We start from the raw sequence: 26,070 nt of genomic DNA, 5'->3' as shown, positions 1-26,070 counted from the left end.
CATGCCGAACCTGGAAGAGGGCGTGCCTTTGGCCCTCTATAGATACTGTGAATTGGCTTCAGATTGGCTGTAGCGGAGTGTTGTGTGTGCAGAGAGTCAGCCTGTCAGTGAAAAGGTCTGTCCACCTCAAAGAAAGCAGCTTAACGTGCGTGAAAGCAAACGGCCGACTCGGCACAAACTGCGGCCGGGTCCTTCTACATGTAGGCTTTCTGAATCAGGATGAATGAAACCCAAGAGCAACAAAGACAATCTGCTGTTTGGAACGCTGGCATGTTGAAGTCAGTGTGTTTCTGGTCCGTCTGCTGTCTGTTTGGAACACTGGCATGTTGAAGTCAGTGCGTTTTTGGTCCGTCTGCTGTTGCAGTACTTGTTGTCTTTGTGGACTTTATTTCCGGGTCTGATCAGACTGGCAGCAACCTTCTGTGTGATCCCCAAAAACCTCTAAATGTAAATGAATGGAAAGAAGTTAGGGATGCACCATCATATTAGTTAATCTGATATTTTCCAACTCTATTGGCTGATTGCCGATACCGATATGCACATTTTCCCCCACCTAGTTTCAGAGAACATCAAGTCTCTCCTGTAGTGGAATAAACACATTATTATGCCCACAATTATCATGAAGGTTCAGTGACATAAATACAATGCTTTTCGAAATGAACACATTCAAATAAGAAAACGAGCTAAATAAAGGGCATAATTAAGGCGTCATTTGATTTGTCATATCAGCAGAAATATTGATGCTGATATTTCATTTGAAAGCCTTTATGGGTGGATATTGATGACGTGCTGATATCATGGTGCATCCCTAAAAGGAGTTGAACTTTGTGTGAAGACGCTCTGGGGAAAGCTGGCCTGTGTGATGGAGATGTGATGTGTCTGTGGCCCAGTGGGCGTTTGCTCTGTGAACTTTCAGGTTCATGTTGTAACTGAAGCTCACCTGTCCAGGTGAGGCTGTGAAGCTCAAAGGTTCATGTTGTAACTGAAGCTCACCTGTCCAGGTGAGGCTGTGAAGCTCACCTGTCCAGGTGAGGCTGTGAAGCTCACAGGTTCGACAAGCAGCCTACATATTTCTTTTGTCTGTTTTGCCAGGTGTGTTTCTTGCTCATGTCTTAAGCTGATGACACACAGGCAATTTTTTTTATGGAAAATTTGGAGGTAAAATCGCCGATTCGCCGGCAATGAGTATGAGCAACTGGGCAATGGGCCATTTGACAAAAAACTAAATCTTTAGGTGCATAAACACCCATAAACGAAGGCACTCCATCTTCAATTGAAATAATATTGTAAATGTGTGTTCACTCTACTGTAGGTCTTCATCAGGGTCTGACCAACACAGTCTGAAGTGGATTATATACCAGCGGTGGTGGGTGGCATTGTAAGGCCTTCTAGTGTATATAACCAATAGAGCCTCATACAGTACATGCAAACATGCCAAAGGCAATGACAATGTTATTTAAAAAAATTATCCACTGCAATTTCATAATGTTTTGTAATCATCAGTTGTACTGGCATCCAGCAGCAGCTAGCTAAGAGGTTCCCAACCATGGGGTTGCGATCCCAAGTGGGGTCACCTGACATTTAATTTGTATTTATTTATTTATTTATTTATTTATTTATTACTATTATTAGTATTAGTATTTTCACATCACACACAATTTAAAAGGATTAGGGCCACGTGTGAAAAATGTATTTGAGTGCTGAGTTTAAGTCAGGATTCTGAGAATGAATTCGGAAAATAAAGTTAGAATTCTGAGCTTAGTGTCAGAATTCTGAGGGGTGGGGGCGACAGCATTCTGATTTTAATGTCAGAATTATGAGGAAAAAAGTCAGCATACAATACATGAGACATCACTGATGATATTACCGATGTACCGCATTTTGAATGTCTGGGGTCCATAGATTTGTGACGTCAAAATGGGGTCACAAGCCAACAAAGGTTGGGAATCCCTGAGCTACAGTAGCTGCTAGCTTCAATGTTATAGAACATGAGTCACAGCTATTATTTCCTAATGTGTTTACTGTTAGTACAGTAGCAGTCAACTGACCAATTTTCTTCTTTCTGATTGGTTGATGTTGGAACTTTGCCTGCGCTCTGATCAAGCTTGGATGATTTCAGACTCGGAGTCTTCAGTATTTTTAGTCAAAAAGTTTTTTCCCCAATCTTCTCTAAAATCCTGTCTGTGTGTCGTCGTCAGCTTCACAGCAAACCCTTTAATATCTGTTAGGAAACACCATCTTCATTGTTTATCATCATGTAGGTTTACCAGCTGTTTGTTTGTTACACCTGTTTTCATCCAATGAAGCAGACTTCTTCAGTGAAATGCTCTGCTGGAGGGTGCACAGTCTGAGTCTGTGTGTGTGTACGCGTGCTTGTGTGTGTGTGTGCGTACGTACGTACGTGTGTGTGTGTGTGCGCGTGCGCGTGTGTGTGCGCGCATGTGTAGCTAACGTTCATGTTCTTCCCTGGAGCGGCTGAGGCTCTGTATTTTTTTTTTTTTTCTCCATTTGAGAAACACAGTCTACTGAGTTCTACGTAAAATGCAACCGGTTACTTTATTTTAGCAGTCATCGATGGTGCCATGGTGTTTTGTGTTTCTGCAGCCATTGACAATGTACTGATTTATTGATCGCCTGCCCAGAACAGACACCTGATTGGCTGATGCTGTCATGATGTACCTGCTGCCCAGAACAGACACCTGATTGGTTGATGCTGTGATGATGTACCTGCTGCCCAGAACAGACACCTGATTGGCTGATGCTGTGATGATGTACCTGCTGCTGCTGCTAAAGGTGATTGGTCATTTGGGCCATTTGCAATCTATGTTTTCCTTGGTTTCGTTGCAATGCATTGTGACTAACGGCTGTGTGAGCAGCGCGTGTGCACGGAACCTGTTGGTTTTCATGTTGGCGTCCATGTTAGCAGGTTAGAGCCGTAAGTGCAGTTATTGCAGAAATAGGCTCAATAACAACAATTAAACAAGAACAAGAGTAGGCACCAGCGGAGTTTCTTGATGAAAAAGAAATTTTCACTGTTCTTCAGAGTGGATTTGGCAACGCTGATTGGCTGAAGGAGTTGTCTGTCGAGGCAAGTACTCCCGCCCACTGAAATCACTGGGTGGGCGAAACAGGATGCGAGGTCACGTTATCAGGATGGTTTCAACCAGGCTAGAGAGTCGGGGTCTCGCCTATTTTTACCACATGAGGCGCGCGGTTCCCAGCAAGAGTAGACAGCTGGAAGGTACCTCCTCAGACTCTACCTGTGTGTGACGGCTACCTGGCTGAACTGCAGCGACTCGCTCCCCACAAACATCGTTGCTGCTGCGGAGCTGTCAACTCGTTACACCCCACTTCCATCTTCAGTCTGACATCACCTCCACTCTAACCCATTTCATGAGGGGAATCCCCCGGGGGAATTCCATTGTCCCTAACCAATCACTAGAGACCAACGCAATAAACACCTCCCCTTTGAATAAATGCCTTCAAAGCAGAGTGCTGTTTGAATTTCAAAGTAAGTGGTACTTTTAATCGATTTAGAACAGCCTCGATAGCAGCGTCTATCTCGTCAATGGCGGCCGCTATTGTTGTTCGGTCTGGCGCACTTGACAACAGCGTTGGACCCGCCCGTTGCGCTGTTTATTGACACTGATTGGCTGATCGTTAGTCCCCCTCGGCACGGATTGGCTAATCGCTCTTTCGACTGAGAAAATTGTTGTTCCATATCATGATGTCAGACCAGAAGCAGCCAAAACTCAACCGGGCCACTGCTGTGTATTTTTGCTGGAAACCGCGCGTCCCGCAGTAAAAGAGACTGTTTTCGTGGAATTGTGTGAGGCCATGACGCGTCGTGTCATAAACACCTCTTAGCTGTTGTAAAATCGCAGTAAATCATGGCCTCTTGGGGCTTATTGCTTAATTTAAACCCTAGCTCATTTCCTGTCAGCTATTGTGTTAGCAAACACTGCAACAGGAAGTAAGCTAGGGGCCAACAGGAAGTAAGCTAGGGGCCAACAGGAAGTAAGCTAGGGGCCAACAGGAAGTAAGCTAGGGGCTAGGTCTGGACCGGCGCCTGATCCTGCTAAGAGGGTCACCGAAATGAAAAGCCACAGGTTCCACCACGCGCACGCGCTGCTCACGCTCAGTCTGTCCCAGCCCTAATCCAGACAAGCTGTAGGAACCGGCTGAATAGACGAGAAAATTGACCGCAAACCAAACCAATATTTACAAAGCTGTGTAACTGTCAATATTTACAAAGCTATGTAACTGTTATCCAACCCCTTTTTTAATGGATTTGAGCATATGACGGCCCTACAGTGGTCCACGTGTTGTTTTTAATGGAAATTGTCCTTCCTGAATTATTTATTGTGTTGAAATGAAATGACTTTGATTTACAGACATGGGGATGCTCACGTGTTTATCATCAACAGGATTTCTTTGTACGGCCATATCATTTGTAATAAACTGATTTCATGCATTCTACTGGCTCAGACTCGCTTCTTCCGGGAATCGAACCGGCCACCTGCTGGCTCCCGCATCGCTATGTGGTCGACAATTCCATCGCACCGCCAGCTCTCCTTCACACTCACAGCTCTTCTCTGAGTGCTTTTCACTCTTTCCTCTGGCTGCCGCTGTTCAAAATTGACTGAGGCTCCGGCTCGAACCCCCGACCTCAAAGCCGACTGAGGCTCGAACCCACGACCTCCAAACTGACTGAGGCTCCAACCCCCGACCTCCAAACTGACTGAGGCTCAAACCTGCCGGGCAGCAATGCAACTCTCTGAGCCACTGGGGCACACCTTTTAAGTGAAGTTTTTCGCACAGGTTTTCAGTCTTTTAACTGGGTGTCCACTTTCAAAACTCTGACTGACTGATGCTCGAACGCACAACTTCAAAACTCCCATTCAACTGCCAAACTCTGTGAGCCACTGAGTCTTACAAAGGCAAACTGTTTCTGTCAGAGCTTTTCAGTCTTCACTTGGGAAGTTGTCCTTCAAACTTCAAGCTTTCACTCGAACCCACAACCATCCAGACTGTGGCATGGCTGTCCAGAGGTTTGAACCACCAAGGCAAAGCTTTGGAGTGGTGTTCCTCAGAGCTTCTCACTCTTTGGGATCTAGACTTTAATGTATATATAGACCAATTTGGTGTGGACGTCACAGGGTTACGTCACTGCAGTTGCGCGCACATTGTGGTGGCGACTTCAGAGGAAACATGTGAAACTGAAACTGGAGAGAGTAAGGGAAAAATAGGTCTTGTGTTATATAGATTCTGGGCTTTTCCATGACTAGGTATACGAAGTACAACTTCATCAACAGGAAAATGCAAGCTCCGCCCACACTGTTTGATGGACAGCTCATGTGCGACGTTCAGTGCAGAAATACCACAGCACAAAATAAAGAAATAAAAATAAAGGCTCTGGCACATTACAGCTTTGAAATAAAAAGGCGATCTAATCAGACGTCCACTGAGTGTGACTGAAGGACTGGTGTGAGAAACTGAAGTCTCTCAGATAGTGTCGAGCTTCTTGTTTCCGTTGCCGGCGGCCATGTTGTTCCCCTGGTTCCTCTCCTCCTCCAGGAAGCCTCGCTCCATGATGCTGAAGATGTACAGGAACAGGCTCTGCTGGGTCAGAGGAGATCACATGAGATTTTGTCAGACCTGACTGAGCAGCAGCACATAATGAGTCAGACCTGTTGAGCAGAACGCATCTTAAAGGAGAATTCCAGTATTTTTCAACCTGAACGATATATATATATATATTTTTTTTTATAACTAAAATGTGACCAGAAATCTTTGAAATTGGTGCAGTATTGACCAAGATCGCTTCAGTTGGCAGCCCCTTTTCCCGCATGCCCTGGCCTACTGCAACTAATATGAAAATTGGGTGCAGGTTGAAAAATACTGTAATTCTCCTTTAACTCATTCACTGCCAATATCTGACTGGCATTTTTGGCACAGGCCAAGTATTTCCATAATGTTTGGTCATCTTTCAAGACCCACAGTAAATTCTGTACTAGGACTACAGTGATGTCCAATACCTCGAAATGAAGATCTAAGTCTCTACTTTCATCCCCAAAAAGAAAGTTAGCTTTTAGCATGTTCTGTACTCTACTTATAACCCTTTTTATACACCCCATGTTCACCAAAAAAGCCTGTCTGTGAAGAGAAAAGGGAGAAAAAAGCATTTTTGTAAAAGGGCACAATCTCAGGCATAACTCACTCTCAATTCTTTTATTTTGAACTGTATTGACATCAGACATGTAAATATTATTCGTTAGGACACAAATGACAAAAAAAAAAAAATATATATATATATATATACACACATGAAGTGCTTTTTTTTTACATTCAACAATACAGTTTACTCGGTGTGAGTGTGCAGACAGACAGACAGACAGACAGACACACCGACAGACAGACAGACAGACAGACAGACAGACAGACAGACAGACAGACAGACAGACAGACACACACACACACACACACACACACACACACACACACACGATCCCCCTTTTAGATTTCTAACCCAACATAGGATAAGCAATAACCACGCCCTGTGGCGCTGGGATTGGCCAGGAGCAACACTGGAGGGCACGCAGCCCAGCGATTTCATGAACCAACTGAAGAGCTCTTGAGAAGGACAGCGGGCTGCTGTGAGTGCCTTCTGCCCGCTGCTGCCTAGCTGTTCCTGTGTTTATTTTTGATTTGTTCTGGTCCTCGTCCTCGTCCCTGTCATATCAACTCTGCTATTTGATCGTTCCCGTTTTCCGGCTATTCAACACGTCCTCACCGCCCTCGCAAACTGATCGATCATTTCCTCATTCCTCCGATGATCAAACACATCTCTTGATTACTTTCTCCCGTTTTCTCATGGCTGGCACAGAGGAAGGCGACTCCAGCTCGTGCAGCGCGCCGAGGGCGTTTCAATGTAGTTTCTCCTGTCTGCACAAGGAAGCGTTACCCGTTTTGCTGCTTTTCCTCTCGCTCAATTTCAAAACAACAGCTGCGGTATGTGTTTGATCGCGTGCTGTCGGCTACCCTTTGAAGGCAGGGACCTGTGTCTGTGTGACAGGCTGGGCAAGTGTTTGCTGCAGGCGCTGCACCAATAAAAACAAAAACACGTCAAACACGTCCTTGGCGGGGAAGGCCATTGCTGATAACACGTCAAAGACGTCTTTGGCGGTGAATGAGTTAAAGACCCCCTAAGTAAAAAAAAATATATAGTTCCTTGTTCCTTCAGTTGGATGTCTGACCTTCATGGTGCAAAATGGTGTCTGTGCAGAGTTTGATACAAGAAGGCTGTATCCACAATTATCTGTTGAAAGTGGAAAGTTTCTCTGAGCTCAGTGAAAAGGGCGGGTTTTCAATTAGCATGATTCATGAATTCACGGATACTGGAGCCAATCCCTGTCCAGTATTCAGTAATTAAAGCCCTAATACATTCTCACTCCAAACTCGTCATATAGATCTGTTAGGATTCCTTGTCATCACTTTGTCATGAGTTGGGACTTGGGAGTGAGAATGTATTGAAAGCCGGTGTTGTATGCTGTGATTGGCTATATTATGTTCTCGATAACGCTGATTCGTTGCTTTGGATTTTTAGATGAGGGAAAAGGAGGGGAAGTCATCTTGTGGATTTTAACAAGATAATTGAACCTTTTTGTTGTGGGAAAAACCATCAGACACAAATTATTATTCAATGTAGGGTATTTTATATACATCTTAAAACATGACTTTAAAGAGAAACTAAACACCAAACTAAAATCTGTTCAAAGCCAGATATAATTGTGAAAAGCATGTGACCTAAATTACTATCTGCTATGCTGTGTCAGGTGGACAGTAGTGTAGTGCATGATATACACAGGTATACAGTATAGGCCCATAGCCTACCCTAGAGTTAAACTACACAGTGTGTTAAATGGTTTGGTGTGATCTTTGGTTATTTCCACTAGATGGCAGTGTGACCCCACAAAGAGATTCTGGACTCCAGCCTCCAAAAGTGTATTACTTTAACTTTCAAGGCTGTATTTGTATCATACCCGCAGTTTGTTACGATCAGATGTACAAAGGACCAATAAGCCGGCGGTTGCCAGGCGGATGTGGAATGTGTTTACCTGCCAGGCTTCCTCCACCTCTGCGCTCCAACGCTCCTTCAGGATTGGCCGGACGGCTCGCATAAACTCCGCCCCCACGTACTGCAAATTAAGCCAGAGGGAAGAATGAGCTTCCCAGACTGTTATGACTGTTTGATAAATGAATAGAGAGGGAAGAAACACAATAACAGAGGAGAGCGGAGTAGATGAGAGGCCTGGACACATTATGATGTTGCATGTTGGACTTTACTCACGGACCTGCAGCTTCAGAGTCAGAAACATTTCATTCATATTTCTTCCCTGTTGCTCTTGTCTTGTTTACCAGAATAGCTTGACACCTAAACCTTCCTCTCTGGGTATTCTTCAAGGGTTTTTCAAAAGGGTTCTTCTGCGGTTCAAACCTCAAGAACTGTTCCCGGTGCCGTGCAGAACCCTGATGTCTAGCCCCTTTCAGGACTGTGTTGTCACTAGCTTCACTGGATGTGCCTCCTCGTACGCAGTATAAGGGACGATCGCAATAGCTTCATTAGATGCGCCTCCTACACAGTCCTTATAAGGGACTGTGTAGGAGGCGCATCTAATGAAGCTAGTGCGATCGTTACGAGAGGAGCTAACTCAATTCTCAAGCAGCGGGCCAGGTTAAAACACTCGTCGAAGTGTCGCAGAGAAATTTCAAAGGTCACGACCATTGCAGAAGGGTCTGTGATCTTATACGTCTGGTTTTTTAAAGCTCGGTGATGCAAATATATGTTTAAATTATGTTTCTAAAGAAACTCCTGAAGCTGTTTTTCCCCCAAAAAATTGTAAGATAGCAGCCGTGTCTTCTTCTAATAATAATAATAATAATACATTTTATTTCGAGGCGCCTTTTAGACCACCCAAGGTCGCCTTACAGTGCATATAAAAACAGTTTCACGTAATAAGAACATATACATATTAAAAACAGGGCAAATTACAGCAGGAGTGACATTAGAAGCAGAAGTTACATTAATTACAGGGAGTAGGCCAGTTTGAACAGGTGGGTTTTGAGGTGGGATTTGAATGTTGTGATGGTGTCGGACTGTCGGATGTGGGGGGGTAGGGAATTCCAGAGCTTGGGGGCAGTGCAGCTGAAGGCCCTTGCACCCATGGTAGTGAGGCGGTGTGAAGGGACAGTGAGGAGACCAGCAGTGGAGGAGCGCAGGGAACGGGAGGGGGTGTCGTCGTGCAGGAGGTCAGAGAGGTAGATGGGTGCTTGGTGGTTGAGAGCTTTATAAGTGAGCAGGAGGATTTTGTAGTTACCGGTAATTCTGTATGGAACAGGGAGCCAGTGGAGTTGGATGAGAATGGGGGTGATGTGCCGGTGCGCCCAGCCATCACAGCACTCGCTATTGGCCCCTGCTGGTGCAGCAATGCACATGAGGTGTAAGACTCAGTGTATGGGACCAGCGACCAGCAGGGGTGATAGCGAGCGCTGTGATGGCTGGAAGGAAATCGAAAGTTGAGGAGTTTCTTTAGAGACATAATTTAAACATATACAGTAGCATGGCCAAGCTTTCAAAGACCCTTCTGCAATGGAAGGTACCTTTGAAATTTCTCTGCGACACTTTTAAGACGTGCGTTTTAACCTGGACCACTGCTTGAGACTTAGGTTAGCACCTTTCCTAACGATCATAAGGGACTGTGAGGAGCACACTCCTGAAAGAGGCTACCTGCTGTCCACAGAGCGGACTCATCCAGTAGAACGTGGGCGGTGCGGTGGACTCACCCGGTAGAACGTGGGCGGTGCGTTGTAGTGGTAGTGGCTCCGGCCCAGATCCAGGATCAGCTGGTCCAGACGCTCCATGTGGTCCAGCCTGGCTACCGTCTTCTCGATGACAGACATGACGCTGCAGAATCAGAGAGATCAGAACAAGAGGTTTGGAGCTGGTGGTTCCCTCCAACCCGTTCTCTCTCCCAGTTTGGTCAGAACCACTTGGCGTCACTTTTTAGCACACTGGGTACCCCTTTGTCCTAATTTTTCAACGTGCAGGGTAGTCCAATAGACTTCTATAGAACTCCCACAACATGCAGGGTAGTCCAATAGACTTCTATAGAACTCCCACAACATGCAGGGTAGTCCAATAGACTTCTATAGAACTCCCACAACATGCAGGGTAGTCCAATAGACTTCTATATATAAACTAATATAGAACTCCCACAACATGTAGGGTAGTCCAATAGACTTCTATATATAAACTAATATAGAACTCCCACAACATGCAGGGTAGTCCAATAGACTTCTATAGAACTCCCACAATGCGCAGGGTAGTCCAATAGACTTCTATAGAACTCCCACAACGTGCAGGTTACTCCAATATACTTCTATAGAACTCCCACAACATGCAGGGTAGTCCAATAGACTTCTATAGATACACTTCTATAAAACTCCCACAACGTGCAGGGTAGTCCAATATACTTCTATAGAACTCCCACAACATGCAGGCTAGTCCAATATACTTCTATAGAACTCCCACAACATGCAGGCTAGTCCAATATACTTCTATAGAACTCCCACAACATGCAGGCTAGTCCAATAGACTTCTATAGAACTCCCACAACATGCAGGGTAGTCCAATAGACTCCTATAGAACTCCCACAATGTGCAGGGTAGTCTAATAGACTTCTATAGAACTCCCACGTCTGAAATCGATGCCACGGGAGTGTGACAATGAAATAAAAAGTGTCCACTAAAGGCATTGTGGTCGGGGTAGGGGATGGGCGCGTATATGTTTGCCTTCGATGCCGATGACCGGGGTTCGATTCCCAGTGTGTTCAAAGTACAGCCAACAAAATTTCAACCGTTTCGGCCACATTTACATTATCAATTTCTCTAAATGTAAGTTCTTTTAGTTACCGAACCATAACTGTAACACACTTTGTTGGCTATCTCATGGCGTCGAAGAATTACGAAAAAGTTAGTGAAAAAGATCAAATGTGGTATTGAAAAAATTATGGAAAAGGTGGTGTCCCATGGCGTACCAGTGCGTTAGTGACACCAAGGGGTCCTGACGAGTTTGGGAGTGAGAACGGGTTCTTCCCTCCGGCAGAAAGGACTGCAGACAACTGCACTGTAAAAAAATTTATTTGATCAAGGATCACAAAATGCTAACAGTAAGGAAACTAGCGTTAGCCTTGATTAGCCAGTTAGCATTTTGTTTGACTGCCACTGCCTGGCTCAACGGCACATGGGCAGGAGTATGTGTTTGTGTGTGTGGGTCTTTCTATGTGTGTCTGTTACCGCAGGCCATGCGCTCTGAGCTCCTGGCTTCTCTTCAGCGTCTCTGGATCCTCCACATCTCTGAACAGGAAGAAGACATCTTTACACTCCGGGTGAGTCTCGAACAGCCTGGTGACATCACAGCACAACAACAACAACAACAACAACAACAACAACCATTAAAGTGGCAAGAGGTCAAACGGGGCGGCCGGGGTGACCGGCTGTAGGTTATAGCACACCCCTGTGGCTGAAATGCAACAAAACTGCTTGGACATCGGCTTACTGGGTATGCGTGTGCCAAATTTGAAAACTTTAGAGCCATTTACAATATAGGGGATAATAATAAGAATCAGAGCAGAAGGTATTCCCAGAATAAGCAGATGTTCTCTAGGTCACTGTGATTTATACAGTATAAACACAATACTGTAGAACTACACTGGAATTAACTCATTACATTTACTCAGAGTATTTTCTAAAGTCAGTACTGTGACCATGGTCCGGGACCCAGACTCTGGGTGAACACTCAATTCTGATTGGCTGAAGGGTGACCATTGATTATGCAATATTACACGGGAGGGTGTGCTTTACCTTCATTATTGGCATGATCGTAATTGGCAATGCGTATTTTTGTGTTTTTCTAAAAAAAAAAAAAAAATTTTAGAAGAAAATCAACTTTATGAAATATGTTCAATGAAAAATGTCATGTGTAGCCACATGTCTTGAGGGCACGGGAAGGTAGGTGCGGAGGGTGCGGCAGCATCTCTTGCCTGGTGGCAATAGATGGAATTTTCTAAATTGTTGGATTTGGCTGTCCTGTTTAAAACACCAACACAATGCATTAAAAAACTGTTTGCGCTTCCCAGCTCTAATCTTATTTCATACGCTGTCTCTTTAAAAGTTTTTGATTTTCATCATAATCTGGTTGTCCATAATAATATTAATAATAAGTTCAGTGTTTATGCCTGTGTTGCTGTCTGTTGTACTTGAAAGTGAGTGAGAAAAGGAGAAGATACTGAATAATGACATCACAACAGTATAATCCTAATGTTAATTTAAAATTAAATATTCCTCTAAATATGGCTAAAAGTCCAAAAAACGTAACATTTTCTTCACCGCCGCCCTTGCGGGCACCGCCGAGAGTCCCTTCCTTGCAGCACCCCTAATAATAGTTCCAGCGCTCCTGGTTTCCACAGCACATTAATGTGTTTCCACCAATTAAATATAGTGGGTAGTCATGGTCTCCTCTGGTTGAACCAGACAGCTGCTCCTCATGTTGCTGACAGATTAATTAAAAAAAATCGTTATAAGGTTCAAAGGTCGCCGTGGAAAAATATGGAGTATTATGGGATGCACCCACAATAAACTTTGAGTTGAGTTGAGTTTAACTTTATTGTCCCATAGGGAAATTTGTCTTAGGCATTTATACAGCAGCAATAGAGCGTGACAGACGTAACAGACAGTACAGTACAGCTGAAGACAAACAGCGCGTAGACAAGAGGACAACATAGTCAGACATGATGCAGCCAGGGCTACGAGTTAACAACTCTACCTAACCACGTATTGCACTTAATATTGCACTTCAAGTATTACACAATCCCAAAACCGCATTTCAAACCAATACCATCATAAAACCATGGTTCCTTAAACAAAACAAAACATTAAAACCACTAATTATAAAGGATAAAAAGGAAGAAGATAAAAATGAATATATAAAACTAAACTAAGGCAAGATAAATATCACATGACCAGACAGGCTGCAGGGACAGCCGAGCTCAAAGTGAGCTACCATGTATGCCACACCAAACACCATCAGAGATTTCTCGGATCATCTGGCTCTTTAGAGGAGGGTTCCAGAATCACAGAGCTCTGTCCTCTCACGACCAGGAAACGTTAATCCAGAGGTTTCCTGGGTCGTCAGGCTCTTAAATGGAGGGTTCCTGAGTAGCCGAGCTCTGTCTCTCAGAGGACAGAGCTCTACCCCCTAGTGGGAGGACAGGCAGTTTATTTAATAAGGCTATAGATGTTGGGAGGAAGGAGCGCTTGTAGCGGTTACTCTTAAAGCTACAGGCTCTGAAGCGCCTTCCGGAAGGTAGTAGCTCATAATCAGGATGTAGAATGTGGGTAGGGTCGTCCAAAATTTTAAGAGCCAGATTCACTGCTTTTTTATCGAAGATGGTCTGGAGGGGGGGGAAGTCCCTCTGCCCTATGATCTTCATAGCAGTTTTTATCATTTTGTTGATTTTTGACTTGTACTGGACAGAGAGGGTGCCGAACCATGCCTCCATACCATACCTTATTAGGCTACCCAACACTCCATTGTAGAAAGTTAGCATGATCTTAGAACTTACTCCAAACAATCTCAGCCTTCGGAGAAAGTGGAGTCTTTGGGCTAATTTGCCGCACATATAATCAACATGTATATTCCATTTGAACAGATTGTCGATTTTTACACCCAAGTATTTGTAGGAGCTAACTTGTTCAATGCAGCTCCCCCCTATGACCACTGGGTCGTGGACTTTGACCGCTTTGGGATCAAAGATCATTTCTTTTGTTTTAGATGTGTTTAGGATTAAATTGTTTTCCTCACACCAGGCCTCAAAAGCTGAAATCTCCCTGTGATACACTGAGGGACAGTCATCTGCACACAGCAGGCTCAAGATTATTGTGTCATCTGAGAATTTAATGACAGTATTATTTGAATGACTTCTCCTACAGTCATTTGTGTAGGCAGTGAAAAGGAAGGGAGAGCTCACGCCCCCTTGAGGCACCCCCATACTGCTAAATTTGGTACTAGAAAGAGAGCCGTTAACCATGACCTGTTGCGGTCTCATAGATAGAAGCGAGTAAAACCATTTAACAATGAACGGGTTAACGTGCATGGTTAACAGCTTCTGGGCAAGCGCATGAGGTCTAAGCGTGTCGAACGCTGAGCTAAAATCAGCAAATAGGACCCGGGCGTATGCCGCAGGCCTCTCTAAGTGCTTACTTATAAGATGTGTCACACTGACGATAGCATCCTCAGTACTGCGCCCAGCCCTGTACGCATACTGGCAAGGGTCAATGTATGGTGCCACCTCCAGCCTGAGAGAGTTGACTATGACTTTCTCAAAACATTTCATGACACTGCTAGTCAAAGCGATGGGTCTATAATCTTTGTTAGAGGATGGGCAAGAGACCTTAGGAATTGGAATTACAATTGACTTTTTCCAGAGATCAGGAACAGTGTGACTATCAATTGACCTCTGAAATAAAGGACACAATGCGTCGGCAAGCTCAGCAGAGCATTTTTTAAGAATGACGGTTGGCAGGCCGTCAGGCCCCTTTGATTTCTTCATGCTCACTTTGCTGAAGATAGATTGAACCTGATTAGGATCAATAAAAAGACGGTCAGAGGAATGACTTTGCATGTTTTCAGTTTGCATAACCGGCACCCGAGCTTCCAGGATTACAGGATGAGAAGAAACCATTACTCTGTACTACTCTGTACTACTCTGTACACTGTACTACTCTGTAATACTCTGTACTACTCTGTACTACTCTGTACACTGTACTACTCTGTACTACTCTGTACACTGTACTACTCTGTACTACTCTGTACTCTGTACACTGTACTACTCTGTACTCTGTACACTGTACTACTCTGTACTACTCTGTACTCTGTACTCTGTACACTGTACTACTCTGTAGTACTCTGTACTCTGTACACTGTACTACTCTGTACTACTCTGTACACTGTACTACTCTGTACTACTCTGTACACTGTACTACTCTGTACACTGTACTACTCTGTACTACTCTGTACTCTGTACTCTGTACACTGTACTACTCTGTACTACTCTGTACTCTGTACACTGTACTACTCTGTACTACTCTGTACTACTCTGTACACTGTACTACTTGCAGGTCTTTTCAGATCTTTTTCCATCATTAAACCCTCTCACTAGCTTCATACATAGCATACACCTCACATTCTTGGTGTGTATGTTCTTGTGTGTATGGATCTGTGTGTCTGTTACTAAATGTTTACTCTAGTTTGATTCCTACATGTAAACAGGTATATAGTGTGTATATGGCGAGGCTGTGTGCTGCTCAGTACGTCACCTGCGTTCTCTCAAATGCCCAAGAGAAATTATAACCACTGTTATAATGCATTGTGACCATTGTTATAATCATTATAATCACTTATAATGCATTATAACATGTGATTTGAAGTTGCTCTAACACAGGGGTTCTCATTCCCAACCTTGTTTTTGCTTGACGACACAACCCACATTGACGTCACAAAAATCTAGGGACCCCAGACGCAGAATGCCGCCCTAGTAAGATTGTAATTGCTCGAGTGGCATGACTGGTGACGTCACTGATGACATCACAATTGCTCAAGTGACTTCAATGATTTCATCAATTCTGACTTTAATCTCAGAATTGTGACTTTATTCTCTTCTGGGATTAAAGTCAGAATTCTGACTGTAATCTCAGAAATCCGATGTTAAAATCAAAATTCAGACTTTTCTCAGAATTCTGACTACTCCGAATTCTGAATTGTTTCTCAGAATTCTGTCTTTATTCTCAGAATTCTGACTTAAGCTCAAATACATTTTTCATATGGCCCTAATACTCTTCCGTAGTTTTAAATTGTGTGTGTGTGTGTGTGTGTGTGTGTGTGTGTGTCAGTGTGTGTGTGTGTCAGTGTGTGTGTGTGTGTGTGTGTGTGTGGGGGGTGTAAAAAAAAAGGTAATCCCATTGGAATTCCATGCGACGCTCTAATGCCACTTTCAGACCAGTGAGCAGAGTTGGACCAGGGTTACTTGACCCATGTTCAACGCTTCTTTTCTCAATTCGCACCGAGTCAGCCAACACAGGGTTAATCTCTGGTCAACCCTAACCCTAACAATTAGCCTAGCATATTAGCATAACAAATAGTTCAACAAACAAATTCACACTGAAATGAACCCTGGCATGACCCACCTCTCGAGGTGGGCAAACCAGGTTAACTCTTTCATGCCTAAAATCAACCTGGGAATAACCCTGGTTGGATCCACCCTTGTTGTGAAAGGGGTATAAGTGGTCATTGGGTGCTTTAAGCCAAGTAATACAATTCCTGGGGTATAGGCAGATATAATGCATTAAAACAGCGATTATAATGCATAATAACATGCATGGGCATTGTAGAAAGTGTTACCCCGTACCCATGGCAATCCCCCTCCCGTAGTATCTTTATAATATTCCTATATTTTAATATAGCTTTAAAGTGTTTGCAGTATGTGTAGTAAATGTATTCGGTTTCTGTACTCACTTGACGAACATGATGACTCCGACCTTGGTGATGTCTTCCTGGATCAGCCTCCAGGACTCCCTGATCCTCTGGCGGTCCTCCTCCGTCAGGACCACCACCTGCTGGCTCTGACCCCAGGTCTGACTCTGGGTCATCCCGGGCTGCTGGCTCTGACCCTGGGCCCGATCGTGGGTCGGCCCAGGCTGTGGACTCTGGACGCTGGACAGGGGGCAGCCCATGTCTGACTCAGTTCATCCACAGACACAGTTCCTTTAAAGCTGCCCAGTATAACTCTTACGTCTACATCTGCTTTTATCTGGATATTGTCATAACATGCAAATACACATAGGCTACCTTGTGTGTGTGCTAATAACAAAGGCAGGCCTGTCTGTGAAACATGTCTTGTAACCGAATAATCACAATTGTGGCCAAAGAAGTGTTTGGAGTTTATAATCAGGTATGACATGTTTTTTGATTGGTCGATCGTAGCATGCAAGGAATGTTGGTTTACACCCGGTGGGTCACGCTGGGACCAAGTCCCGCCTCCTGAGCCAGTTTGCAGAGATCACTAAATATATTTTCGCCTGACCAGCTCCTGTTAACACTGTTGGCTGTTTAAAACCCTCTATTCTAATTTAACGTATATATTTTGCTTATCTTGTTACTGTTCACTGCTATAATGTAACCCGGTCTCAAGGCAGTTTGTGAAGTTTCACTCCGCACTTCAAACTAATGTATTACAATTGGAAGTATGTGCTGAAACGGTGGCCCTAACCCTAACCAACCTATTTGACTTGCCCAACCATTACCTGATTACCATAACAACCTTTGGGAGGTTTGGGATATATGTTATTCTACGTTTTCAAATTCATGGTGGAGAAGCGTAATTCTGGAAGCGTCGTGTCCATACATGAATCTATAGATTACATTGTGAGACCATGTTGGACAATGACTGTATTTCACCAAATGGATCATTCAAGTCATTTTAACACATTGACTGCCAGCCGTTTTTTTTTGCTGTAGGTAGCTTCTGCCAAGCCGTTTTTTGAGGATTCTGGCTCATTTTACAAGAGCCGAGGATTCTTTTCTGCTTGGAGTTTGTGAACATACAATATCTCAAAAGTACTAATAGAATGTGTACTTTCTCTGTCTAAAAGAGTTAGTTTGTAGAGTTAGTAGTTATGTAAGCATTAGCAATTGAATACAGCATGGTTTTAGCGTCAGAAAAAATATTCAGAGATAAACGGCTTTTTGTGAAATTCGATAGAACAGTCACTTTAACCATTCATTTTTGGCATCAGTAAGACCTAAACAATAGTTTTGAACAGTAATTTCCTCCATAACAGCAGGAAACTCCCCTCTGCTCAACTCCTCCCTCCGTGGGCGTTCTTCTTGGCTGCAGCGCCATGTAACAAGCACTTTCCTACCTGTGCAAATTCACTTTCTCATACTCTCGACCTCTCAAATAAATTTCTGAATAGAAATTAAATTACTCTAAATTAGAGCGAAAAAGAAACAAAAAAGAATGGGTTGAAAATCCCATTCTAAAAGCCTTTTATGGCTGTTTCCAATTTGGTGCTATTTTGCAAGGCAAAATGGCCTGCTGCTTGTCACCAGCCTCACTGCCCCGCTGCCGCTGTGCCTGGCTGTGCCTGTCTGCGTGGCCGCTCCCCGAGGAAGCCCGGCTGGACTCGCCCGCCTCCCGGAGCCCTGGCCGAGAGCTCCGATGAAGCCCCTGCGACTCTGGTCATATTTACGCTGCGTGCCTCAAAGTGTGCTCCATCCGCAATCCACCATGCAAGTTTGCAATCCCGCACCGCCAGCAATCAACGCGAAAACGAAAGCGCCTCCGCCAATCCATTTTCATGAGAATGGAAATGGATCACACTGCTTTTTGCTTGCCTTCCTACTTCCTTGTCGCCACTTAGTGGGTCGGTGGAATGGGTTGTACACGTTGTACACGTCCAATACTTATATAAGATATGTAAAAGGGTTAGATGCACAACCCACCGTCAAAAAAAAAAAATCGATGCCAAGGACGTGTTTACACGTTGTTGGCAGTCAACAGCTGGATTCTGAAAACGTGTTTACACGTTGTTGGCAGTGAATGTGTTAAAGATTGTTAAAGATGAATTAATTTGATCTTATAACTTATAAGGTTCTCTTTTGCGTAGATTATCTCTGCTACACATTTCATTTGGATTCACATCTTTGATTAGCGGCAGCTGACGTTGAATAGCTCTTTAAGACACATACTGTAATCACCTCATAATCACCTCACCTGGGTGAGTGACAGCACAGTTGGGCAAATCACAGTTGGGCAACTGTGCGCCATCACCATGAGCAACTGCGCTATTGGCTCTCGAATTATAGTAACCTTGTCCCAGTTTAATTTGGAGGATGGTGCCTCCGCCTTTTGGGGTCGATGGCTTCCACAGATTGTGCCCCGGCTCTTCTGGACACAGGGTGGCGCTGTCTCCCGAGCCTTGGACTCAGGACATGTGCTAGGCTGAGGGCAGTGGATGATGGGCTGATAGTCTATGCCTCCGGGGTCACAACTATTACGAGAACAGAACAGGGGGAGGTCTTTCTTCGGAGCTAGCCTTGTAACCTGGCAGGCTGGACAACTCTCCACCCAATTACAGCCGACCTTAGCATCTGGCAAGGTCCACTAAGCCTTGGTGGCACCTTGTGCCTGCAGGGTTATGGCTGTGTTCATCATTTGTGCACAGAGGTGACTCTGGTGGTGGTACGTCTCATTTGAACTCAACTGCCACTTCAGGCTCCCGCAGGAGCAGCTCGTCAGCTTGGTTTCCTCGCGGTGTGTTTTACAGAGGTCATAAACACAAACGAAATTTGTAGGAGACATAATCGACACCGTTGGTTACGCTGTAACCCAGGTTATCTGAGTGGAGATTATCTACCACAAAGTGACGCTCCAAAACTGTATGAAAAAGCAAGGTTTACCAAAGGGGCTGGTGCCTGGATTGGGGCCTATATAGCCTGGGACCAATCAGGACACCGCCCCGAATCACCCACAGGTGAAGCGATTCACTCACCCAGGTGAGGTGATCAAGTGATTTAAAGAGCTATTCAACGTCAGCTGCAGCTAATCAAGGATATAATGTACACAGATGACAATTGTAGGAGAGATATTCTCCACTCAGGGAACCTGGGTTACAGCATAACCGTTTTTATGACCCGTTTTACACACACGCACACACAGACACACACACACACACACACACTGTAGTGAGAATTTTACTTTACCCTTAAATAACTACAATCTACTGGTTCAAAGCTGTTATATGGCTCCTAACAGGAAGTCATACAAGGGCACTATACTGCAGTCACAGTAATAGTAATAGCAGGCTAATAACATTATCTATTAAACATTATCTTATTAATGTATGTATATATTATTAAATCTCACCACAACACACACAGACACACACACACGCGCATAAATACACACGGTGGACCAGTGAGCAGCTTCTGTATATGTTGTTTTAATGTGGAATGGACGCCCGGCTTGGCAACGTAAACATCTCTGTACACACAACATGTATAACATACATATATAACGCATAACACATATAACATAAATATAACCACAGTTATAGAAAGACAGACAGTAATATATGTATGATATTTACATCAGCTCAATAAATAAGAGGTACATGAAGGAAGGAGCCTGATGCCTGTTAACAGTGTTGACTATCTGAGTCCCCAAAACTCCTCAACACACGCGAGGAAACCAACCGAGATGATCCAGGCCGCTAGTGGTTAGAGGAAGGTCACAGGTTCGATTCCCATTGGCCAGTGTATCCAGTTAAAGTGTCTTGAGCAAGCCGCTCGCTCACACCTTTCTCTGGAGAAGTTTCTCTGTCAGGTGTCCAGAGATGCAAGTGCTCAAACGCAGGTGTGACTTAGATTTCACATCAGGGCTGAACCATTTTGAAAAAATATCCAATTGCAATTACTTTGACTGACATCGCAATTGCAATGTGATTTACGGTATTATATCATTCTCATTTCCATTGAAAAGCACATTGCATTGATTATGGTGTGATTTTTGGAGGTATCTAAGATGTTTTCATAGAATATGATGTATAGGCCAAGACATCTCTGCAGCCCACAATATTTAATTTAAAATTGTATTTTAACACACATTTCGCCTGTAACAAATATTGCGCCATATTGCGATTTTGATAACATTCCGATTCATTGTTCTGCCCATTTCCCATCCAGGACGATAAAACAGAATAACCCAATTTCCCAATGGGACTCTTTTATCTGAGGATAACAGGAGATTCTGTAAGGCGGATTTACAGTGTAGACTGTAGTAGTGGTGTTAGTCCCTGTGCAGTAGAAACCTCATGTCGGAAGGCTGTAGGAAGTCCGTCTGCTTGGAGGAATCCATTCAGATTAGCTTCAACTAAGGCGAGCATTGTTGTCTTTGTAGTCTTTCTACTACGGATCCACCGATCCAAATTCTGGGCCGATACCGATACGTAAAAGAACCATTTAGCCGATGCCGATATGTTTTTTCCCCCATTAGCTATGCTGTAGCTAGCTCTCTGCCATTAGCTATGCTGTAGCTAGCTCTCTGCCATTAGCTATGCTGTAGCTAGCTCTCTGCCATTAGCTATGCTGTAGCTAGCTCTCTGCCATTAGCTATGCTGTAGCTAGCTCCCTGCCAAACACTGGAATTTCCTAGCTTGAATGGTACATTCAATACAGCATGACACCGCTAAATGCCCAAATTTCCCAGGCGGGCCTTGAATCCACCACAATGTGATGCATCATCATTGAATGTCATCTTATTTGTCGGTAGGCCTCTCAACTACACGATCTGCTCAACTGCCCGATCTACTCAACTGCCCGATCTACTCAACTGGCCACAGCGCATGCGCAAGTCCGCCATCTTGCATAGCTACTTGGACAAACCATTATTAGCATTGAATTTGACTACCCGATTTGCATCCTTTGGCCGCTTTGTTTACTTAGCGGTATTACTGTAGTATCTGAAACCTATAAGGATGTTTGTTTGCTGGCTAACGAGCTACATGTAGGTAGCTAATGTGTGTAAAGTTGTTTCAAACATCTGTCTGTCTATCTATCTATCGATCCATCTATCGATCTGACGTTTGCGCATTGCACGGTGCTGCAAATCGGGCAGTGACGTTTGTCCGAGTGAAGTGGCAAGATGGCGGACCTGCTCGTGCATGTGCTGTTGCCAGTCGAGCAGATCGGGGCAGTTGAGCAGATCGGGTAGTGACAAGGTCGATGGCAGTCAACATGGCGAATATCGGCCGATACCGATGTACGGCTGATAAATTGGTGCATCCCTAATTTCTACCTATGAAGCTTGTGCAACTGTGAAGCAAATAGAGCTTAAAGAGACGAGCAATCCCTTCTTGTAGTGATGAATATTCCCTAAGACTTTTTAAAATCAAAGCATACAGCCTAGTGTCTGTATAGAGCCGCTCAACAGAGTCTTATGCGCTATTAAACACACTCTCTAGGCTACTGAACCTGTGCAACACAGACGCCACATAACCCAACCATACAGCTTGTACTAAAAGTGCTTCAACAAATAGACTCCAGAGCATTGTTCTTGAGGACTGTATAAAGATATTTACATATTTGTTTCAATACAGTAATCTACCGTGGAATAATTCATTTCTTTTAGGATCGAAACATCTGACAGGCCGATATTCTGTTCACTAAATGACACTAAGAACTAGGACGCAATTGTTTTGACATGACAAAAAACTCAAAACTTTCAAATAAGAATCTTTCCGATCAATGTCTCGGAGCTTTGGCAGTGTTTTACATTTCATTTACATTTAATAAAAAAAAAATACACAGGTTCTGTCTGTTCACCTTAAACTCTGGAACTTTTCTCTCAGATTTTTTACCATGCTCTGCGCTCCGGCCTCTGTCTTCTGTCCGGAGTTTGAGCTTGTGTTCTGGGCTTCTTCCCGCGGCTCGCTGGGGGATGACGCGTTGAGCCCACCGCCGCGCATGGCTGGAAGGCTGGACTCAGCTTTGGCTCTCTGCTTATACTCGTCTGACTCCTGATAGGCCCGGCAGCGGTCGATGACGGCCATGATGGAAATCTTCTCTCTGCTCGTCGGCGAACGGATCTGAATGTAGTTGTCGTCCTCTTCTTCTTCCTCTTTCGTCTCTTTGGCCGTTTCAGCTGGATCCGGTCCCAAGAGCTCAGGAAGTTTCTCCACGACCATGATCTTCCGGCCGGGGTCATTCGGCAGCGCTGCCTCGGCCGAGACGTAGTACCCGCCATGCCCAGCGTCAGGAGCTTTCTCCCGGTGCTTCTGCAGATGGCGGCCGCTCAACCTGTGGTCCAGAGAGTTGGCTCTGTGGAGCCTCGGGCTGCGTTGGCCCCGGCCGGCGTCCCGGCCGACGTGAGGCGTGTATCGAGACACCTCGTCGGGGAGGAGGAGGCCAGAGGAGCAGCTGTAGCGTCTCTTCGGCCCGTCGTCCAACATCCGCTCCGGGACGGACCGACTGCGGCCGACCAGAGGATGCTGCTGGGACCGCTCACTGTGGGAGCGGACGTACTTAGAGCGGAGCTCACGAACGTCAGGCCAGTGCAAGCGCTCGGTCGGCGAGCTGAGGGGGCTCCTGGAGCGGTTGTGGCCGGGGGAGGGGCCCGTGGGGCTGTGGGTGGGGCTTGGAGAGCAGACCTGCTCTATGGGGCTCAATGGCAGAGCGGTGAGTTGGTGGCAAGGGACCAGCGGCAGAGTCAGGTTGGGTTTACCTGTAAAAGATAAGACAAAGCATGAATTTGTCTGATAAAATTTTATTGTTGAATTTTTATTGTCAAAAATAAAACACTGAAGGGAAACGGGACCAATCTGGGCACCCAGAGTCTATCAGTCTGACAACTAAAGGCCCAATTATACTACATTTTCAGACAAAAATAAATGTGTCCGTTTCAAACGGTGTAATTGTCACTACCCTTCTTCTCTTAGACTTGGCCCATTTAGTGCAGTAGAGGTAGCAGCACTACCCTTCCTCTCCTAGCTCGTTTACTGCAGTAGGGGCAGCAGCACTAGCCATCTCTTAGCTCGTTTACTGCAGTAGGGGCATGTGGCAAAAGTGGCAATGCCAACTGAAGCGATCTTGGTCTGCACCAATTTCAAATATCTCTGTTCACATTACTTACTTATACATAAAAAAAATATGAAAATAGGGTCCAGGTTGAAAAACACCGAAATTCTCCTTTAAGCGGGACATTACTGTACCTGAACTCTCCTTCTCTTCCATCACACAGGGGAGGCTCTTCTTGCCGGTCAGGTTGTCTTGTCCTCTCTGCCTTAGCGTCGGCGTGCTGGTTTTGAGTCGCTGGCTGTACTGACGGGCCAGATGGCGCACTCTGCTCCTCGCCGCGTCCGGGTCATCCGGCTGGTCCGACCCGCCACTTGGCTCTCTGCCGTCCGCCTCTGCCTTCAGCTGGGCCACTCTGGGCACCGGCGCCCTGAGGACCGCGCCCTCTCCCCCAAAGACCCTCAGTGCATCTCTCAAACTCCCGGGCCGATTTCCCCCAAAGTGTTTGAAGGGAGAAGGGCTCAGGGACTCCTCTGTGATGGTGCTGAGGTCCGACTCTTCGTTGTCTCCGTCACGGTTCTTGTTGGGGGTCGTGTTGCTGATGGAAAGGCCCGGACCGGCCGCTCTGGAGAGCGGACAGTTTGGTTTTTCACGGCCTCTGCCTTCACCTTTGGATCTGCTGATCTGCTGCTCCATCGCCTGCCAAATCTTGATCATTTCTGATGAAGGTCTGAACTCCTCATCCTCACCGGGCTTCTCCTGCACGGCTCGTGGTCCGGATGTCGAGTCGACCGAGTCAGAGCGGACTCCTATGTAGAAACCTGAGACCTCTGGCTCACCGCTTCTCTGATCACCCACCAGGGGGTTAAACGAAGCACCTGAGACCAGGCGGTCCCAATCACCTGAGTCTGGCTCTGCTGTGGAAGGGACAGAAACAAGGTTATTGTCATTAATGAAAACTAATGAAATAATGAAAATTAAATGTGAATATAAAGATAAAAAATTAGGCTTTACAAAAAAACGATACCCAACTGAAACTGTATTGTGTTTACAAAACTAACTAAAATAAACTATAATTATAGGGAAAATGTCTTTAGTTTCCTTTTTTGTCAGTTTATTTCACAAATAACTTTTTGGCTGGATATGACAGCTATCTTCCCTTTTATTTTTATTTTTTCTTAGCTGTGTTTTAGTCCACAGCCTTCTCCTGGCATACATTTTTTAAATGGTGTGATGTTTTGTTGAGTTTTTATTAACACGTTCAGTGCCAGCGACGCCATATGGCGTCATTAGAAATTTACCGTACAGTGCCAGCGACGCCAAATGGCGTCATAACTCCAAATTGTTTTTTTGACGGGGGGGTGTCGATCTAAGCTTCTTACGTCGCCTCTAACAATATTGTAGCTATTGGAGGTCGATAACCTATTTTACAAACCCATTAGGTGGCGACAGCACTCTCCTGATCAGAGAAAAAGGAGCCAAACACACAGAAATAGTCACTGGGAAAAAGGAGGAAATCGCATCGCATCCGTCCGTATGCATCGACGTGCAGAAGCACAACGAGCACAACGCCAGCTGTGCCCAGAGCAGCAGCATCCGCTGTCACAACTGAGCACCTTCATGTACGCTGCCTGCAACAGCACATTCACATAATCAGCATTATTATTCCGAACTGGAAGCATGCCAGCCCGTGACAAACACACGCGGAACCAAAAAGCTGAATATCGCGCACCATTCACTGTGTGTGCGCAGCAAACTCAGCAGAGACTGAGAGCCACCAGACACATAAGACACACCCAGGAGGCGTGTGCAGTTGAGGGGGGGGGGGGAGCACGGAGAGCAGCAGAGCAGCATACACTTCACCCAGACAGACCCAGACATCAGAAAATTAGCTTCAGAGTCAGAGATGTGCTTGAAATGTTTAATTTCACAAAAGGCTCGTTATCTCAGCTCGTAGAAAAAAAGGTATGTTTTTCGTTCAATCAGGCTATCTTCTCCGGCTCATAACTAAAGAACGGAAAATGGGATCAATAAACTTTTTTTTGCAGGTGATAGAAGAGAGTCTCATCGTTATTTGTGCGTGTTCAGTGTTTACATAGTAATTATTAAAAAAATTATATGACTGTTTTAAAATGCATTGCGGCCTATGTGGCACAGCAAGCAACCTTTTGCCCAAGGGCCGTGGCACTGAAAGTGTTAAACAATACTTTTACAGACTTTTTGAATCTCGCCCCTGACAAATACCCCATACTGTATTACAAAAAGAAAAACTAAAGGCCTATGTCCACCAGCTGCGGTACGGCTCCGTGCGGCTGCCTGAACACAGACCCACACCCATGTCGTCTTGTCAGATGCATGTGGATCCAGCAAACATAGAACAGGTG

The 26,070-nt window shown here is 45.0% G+C and overlaps 3 protein-coding genes across 4 annotated transcripts in view; all 3 read right to left on the bottom strand.

Annotated features, from left to right (window-relative positions):
* The window catches only part of LOC310782079 (serine/threonine-protein kinase PAK 6-like), a 217,573-nt gene that overhangs the window by 186,675 nt on the left and 4,828 nt on the right, over positions 1-26,070 (bottom strand). The window lies entirely within an intron of this gene.
* Positions 5,506-16,848, bottom strand: LOC310782216 (neuroglobin-like; the record flags this gene model as incomplete). Its single annotated transcript, XM_083642898.1, has 5 exons — positions 5,506-5,619; positions 8,118-8,198; positions 9,844-9,964; positions 11,356-11,463; positions 16,631-16,848. 5 exons carry the CDS (start codon positions 16,846-16,848, stop codon positions 5,506-5,508), a joined length of 642 nt encoding a protein of 213 aa, XP_083499024.1.
* The window catches only part of LOC310782078 (pleckstrin homology domain-containing family G member 3-like), an 85,148-nt gene continuing 79,199 nt past the window's right edge, over positions 20,122-26,070 (bottom strand). Inside the window, exons 18-19 of one of the 2 annotated variants that reach the window (XM_083642745.1) lie at positions 23,884-24,603; positions 20,122-23,396 (exon numbers count right to left, since the gene is read on the bottom strand). In XM_083642745.1, coding sequence (XP_083498871.1) covers positions 22,495-23,396; positions 23,884-24,603 — 1,622 coding nt within the window. In that variant the 3' untranslated portion in view covers positions 20,122-22,494. The remainder of the gene's footprint in view (positions 23,397-23,883; positions 24,604-26,070) is intronic. The other variant, XM_083642746.1, reaches the window with a different exon arrangement.

Source organism: Poromitra crassiceps, assembly GCF_964638095.1.
Source record: "Poromitra crassiceps genome assembly, chromosome: 9".
In the NCBI taxonomy this organism is placed as follows: Eukaryota; Metazoa; Chordata; class Actinopteri; order Beryciformes; family Melamphaidae; genus Poromitra; species Poromitra crassiceps.
The sequence above is the reverse complement of the archived record's forward strand: the minus strand, read 5'-3'. Positions and strand labels throughout refer to the sequence as shown.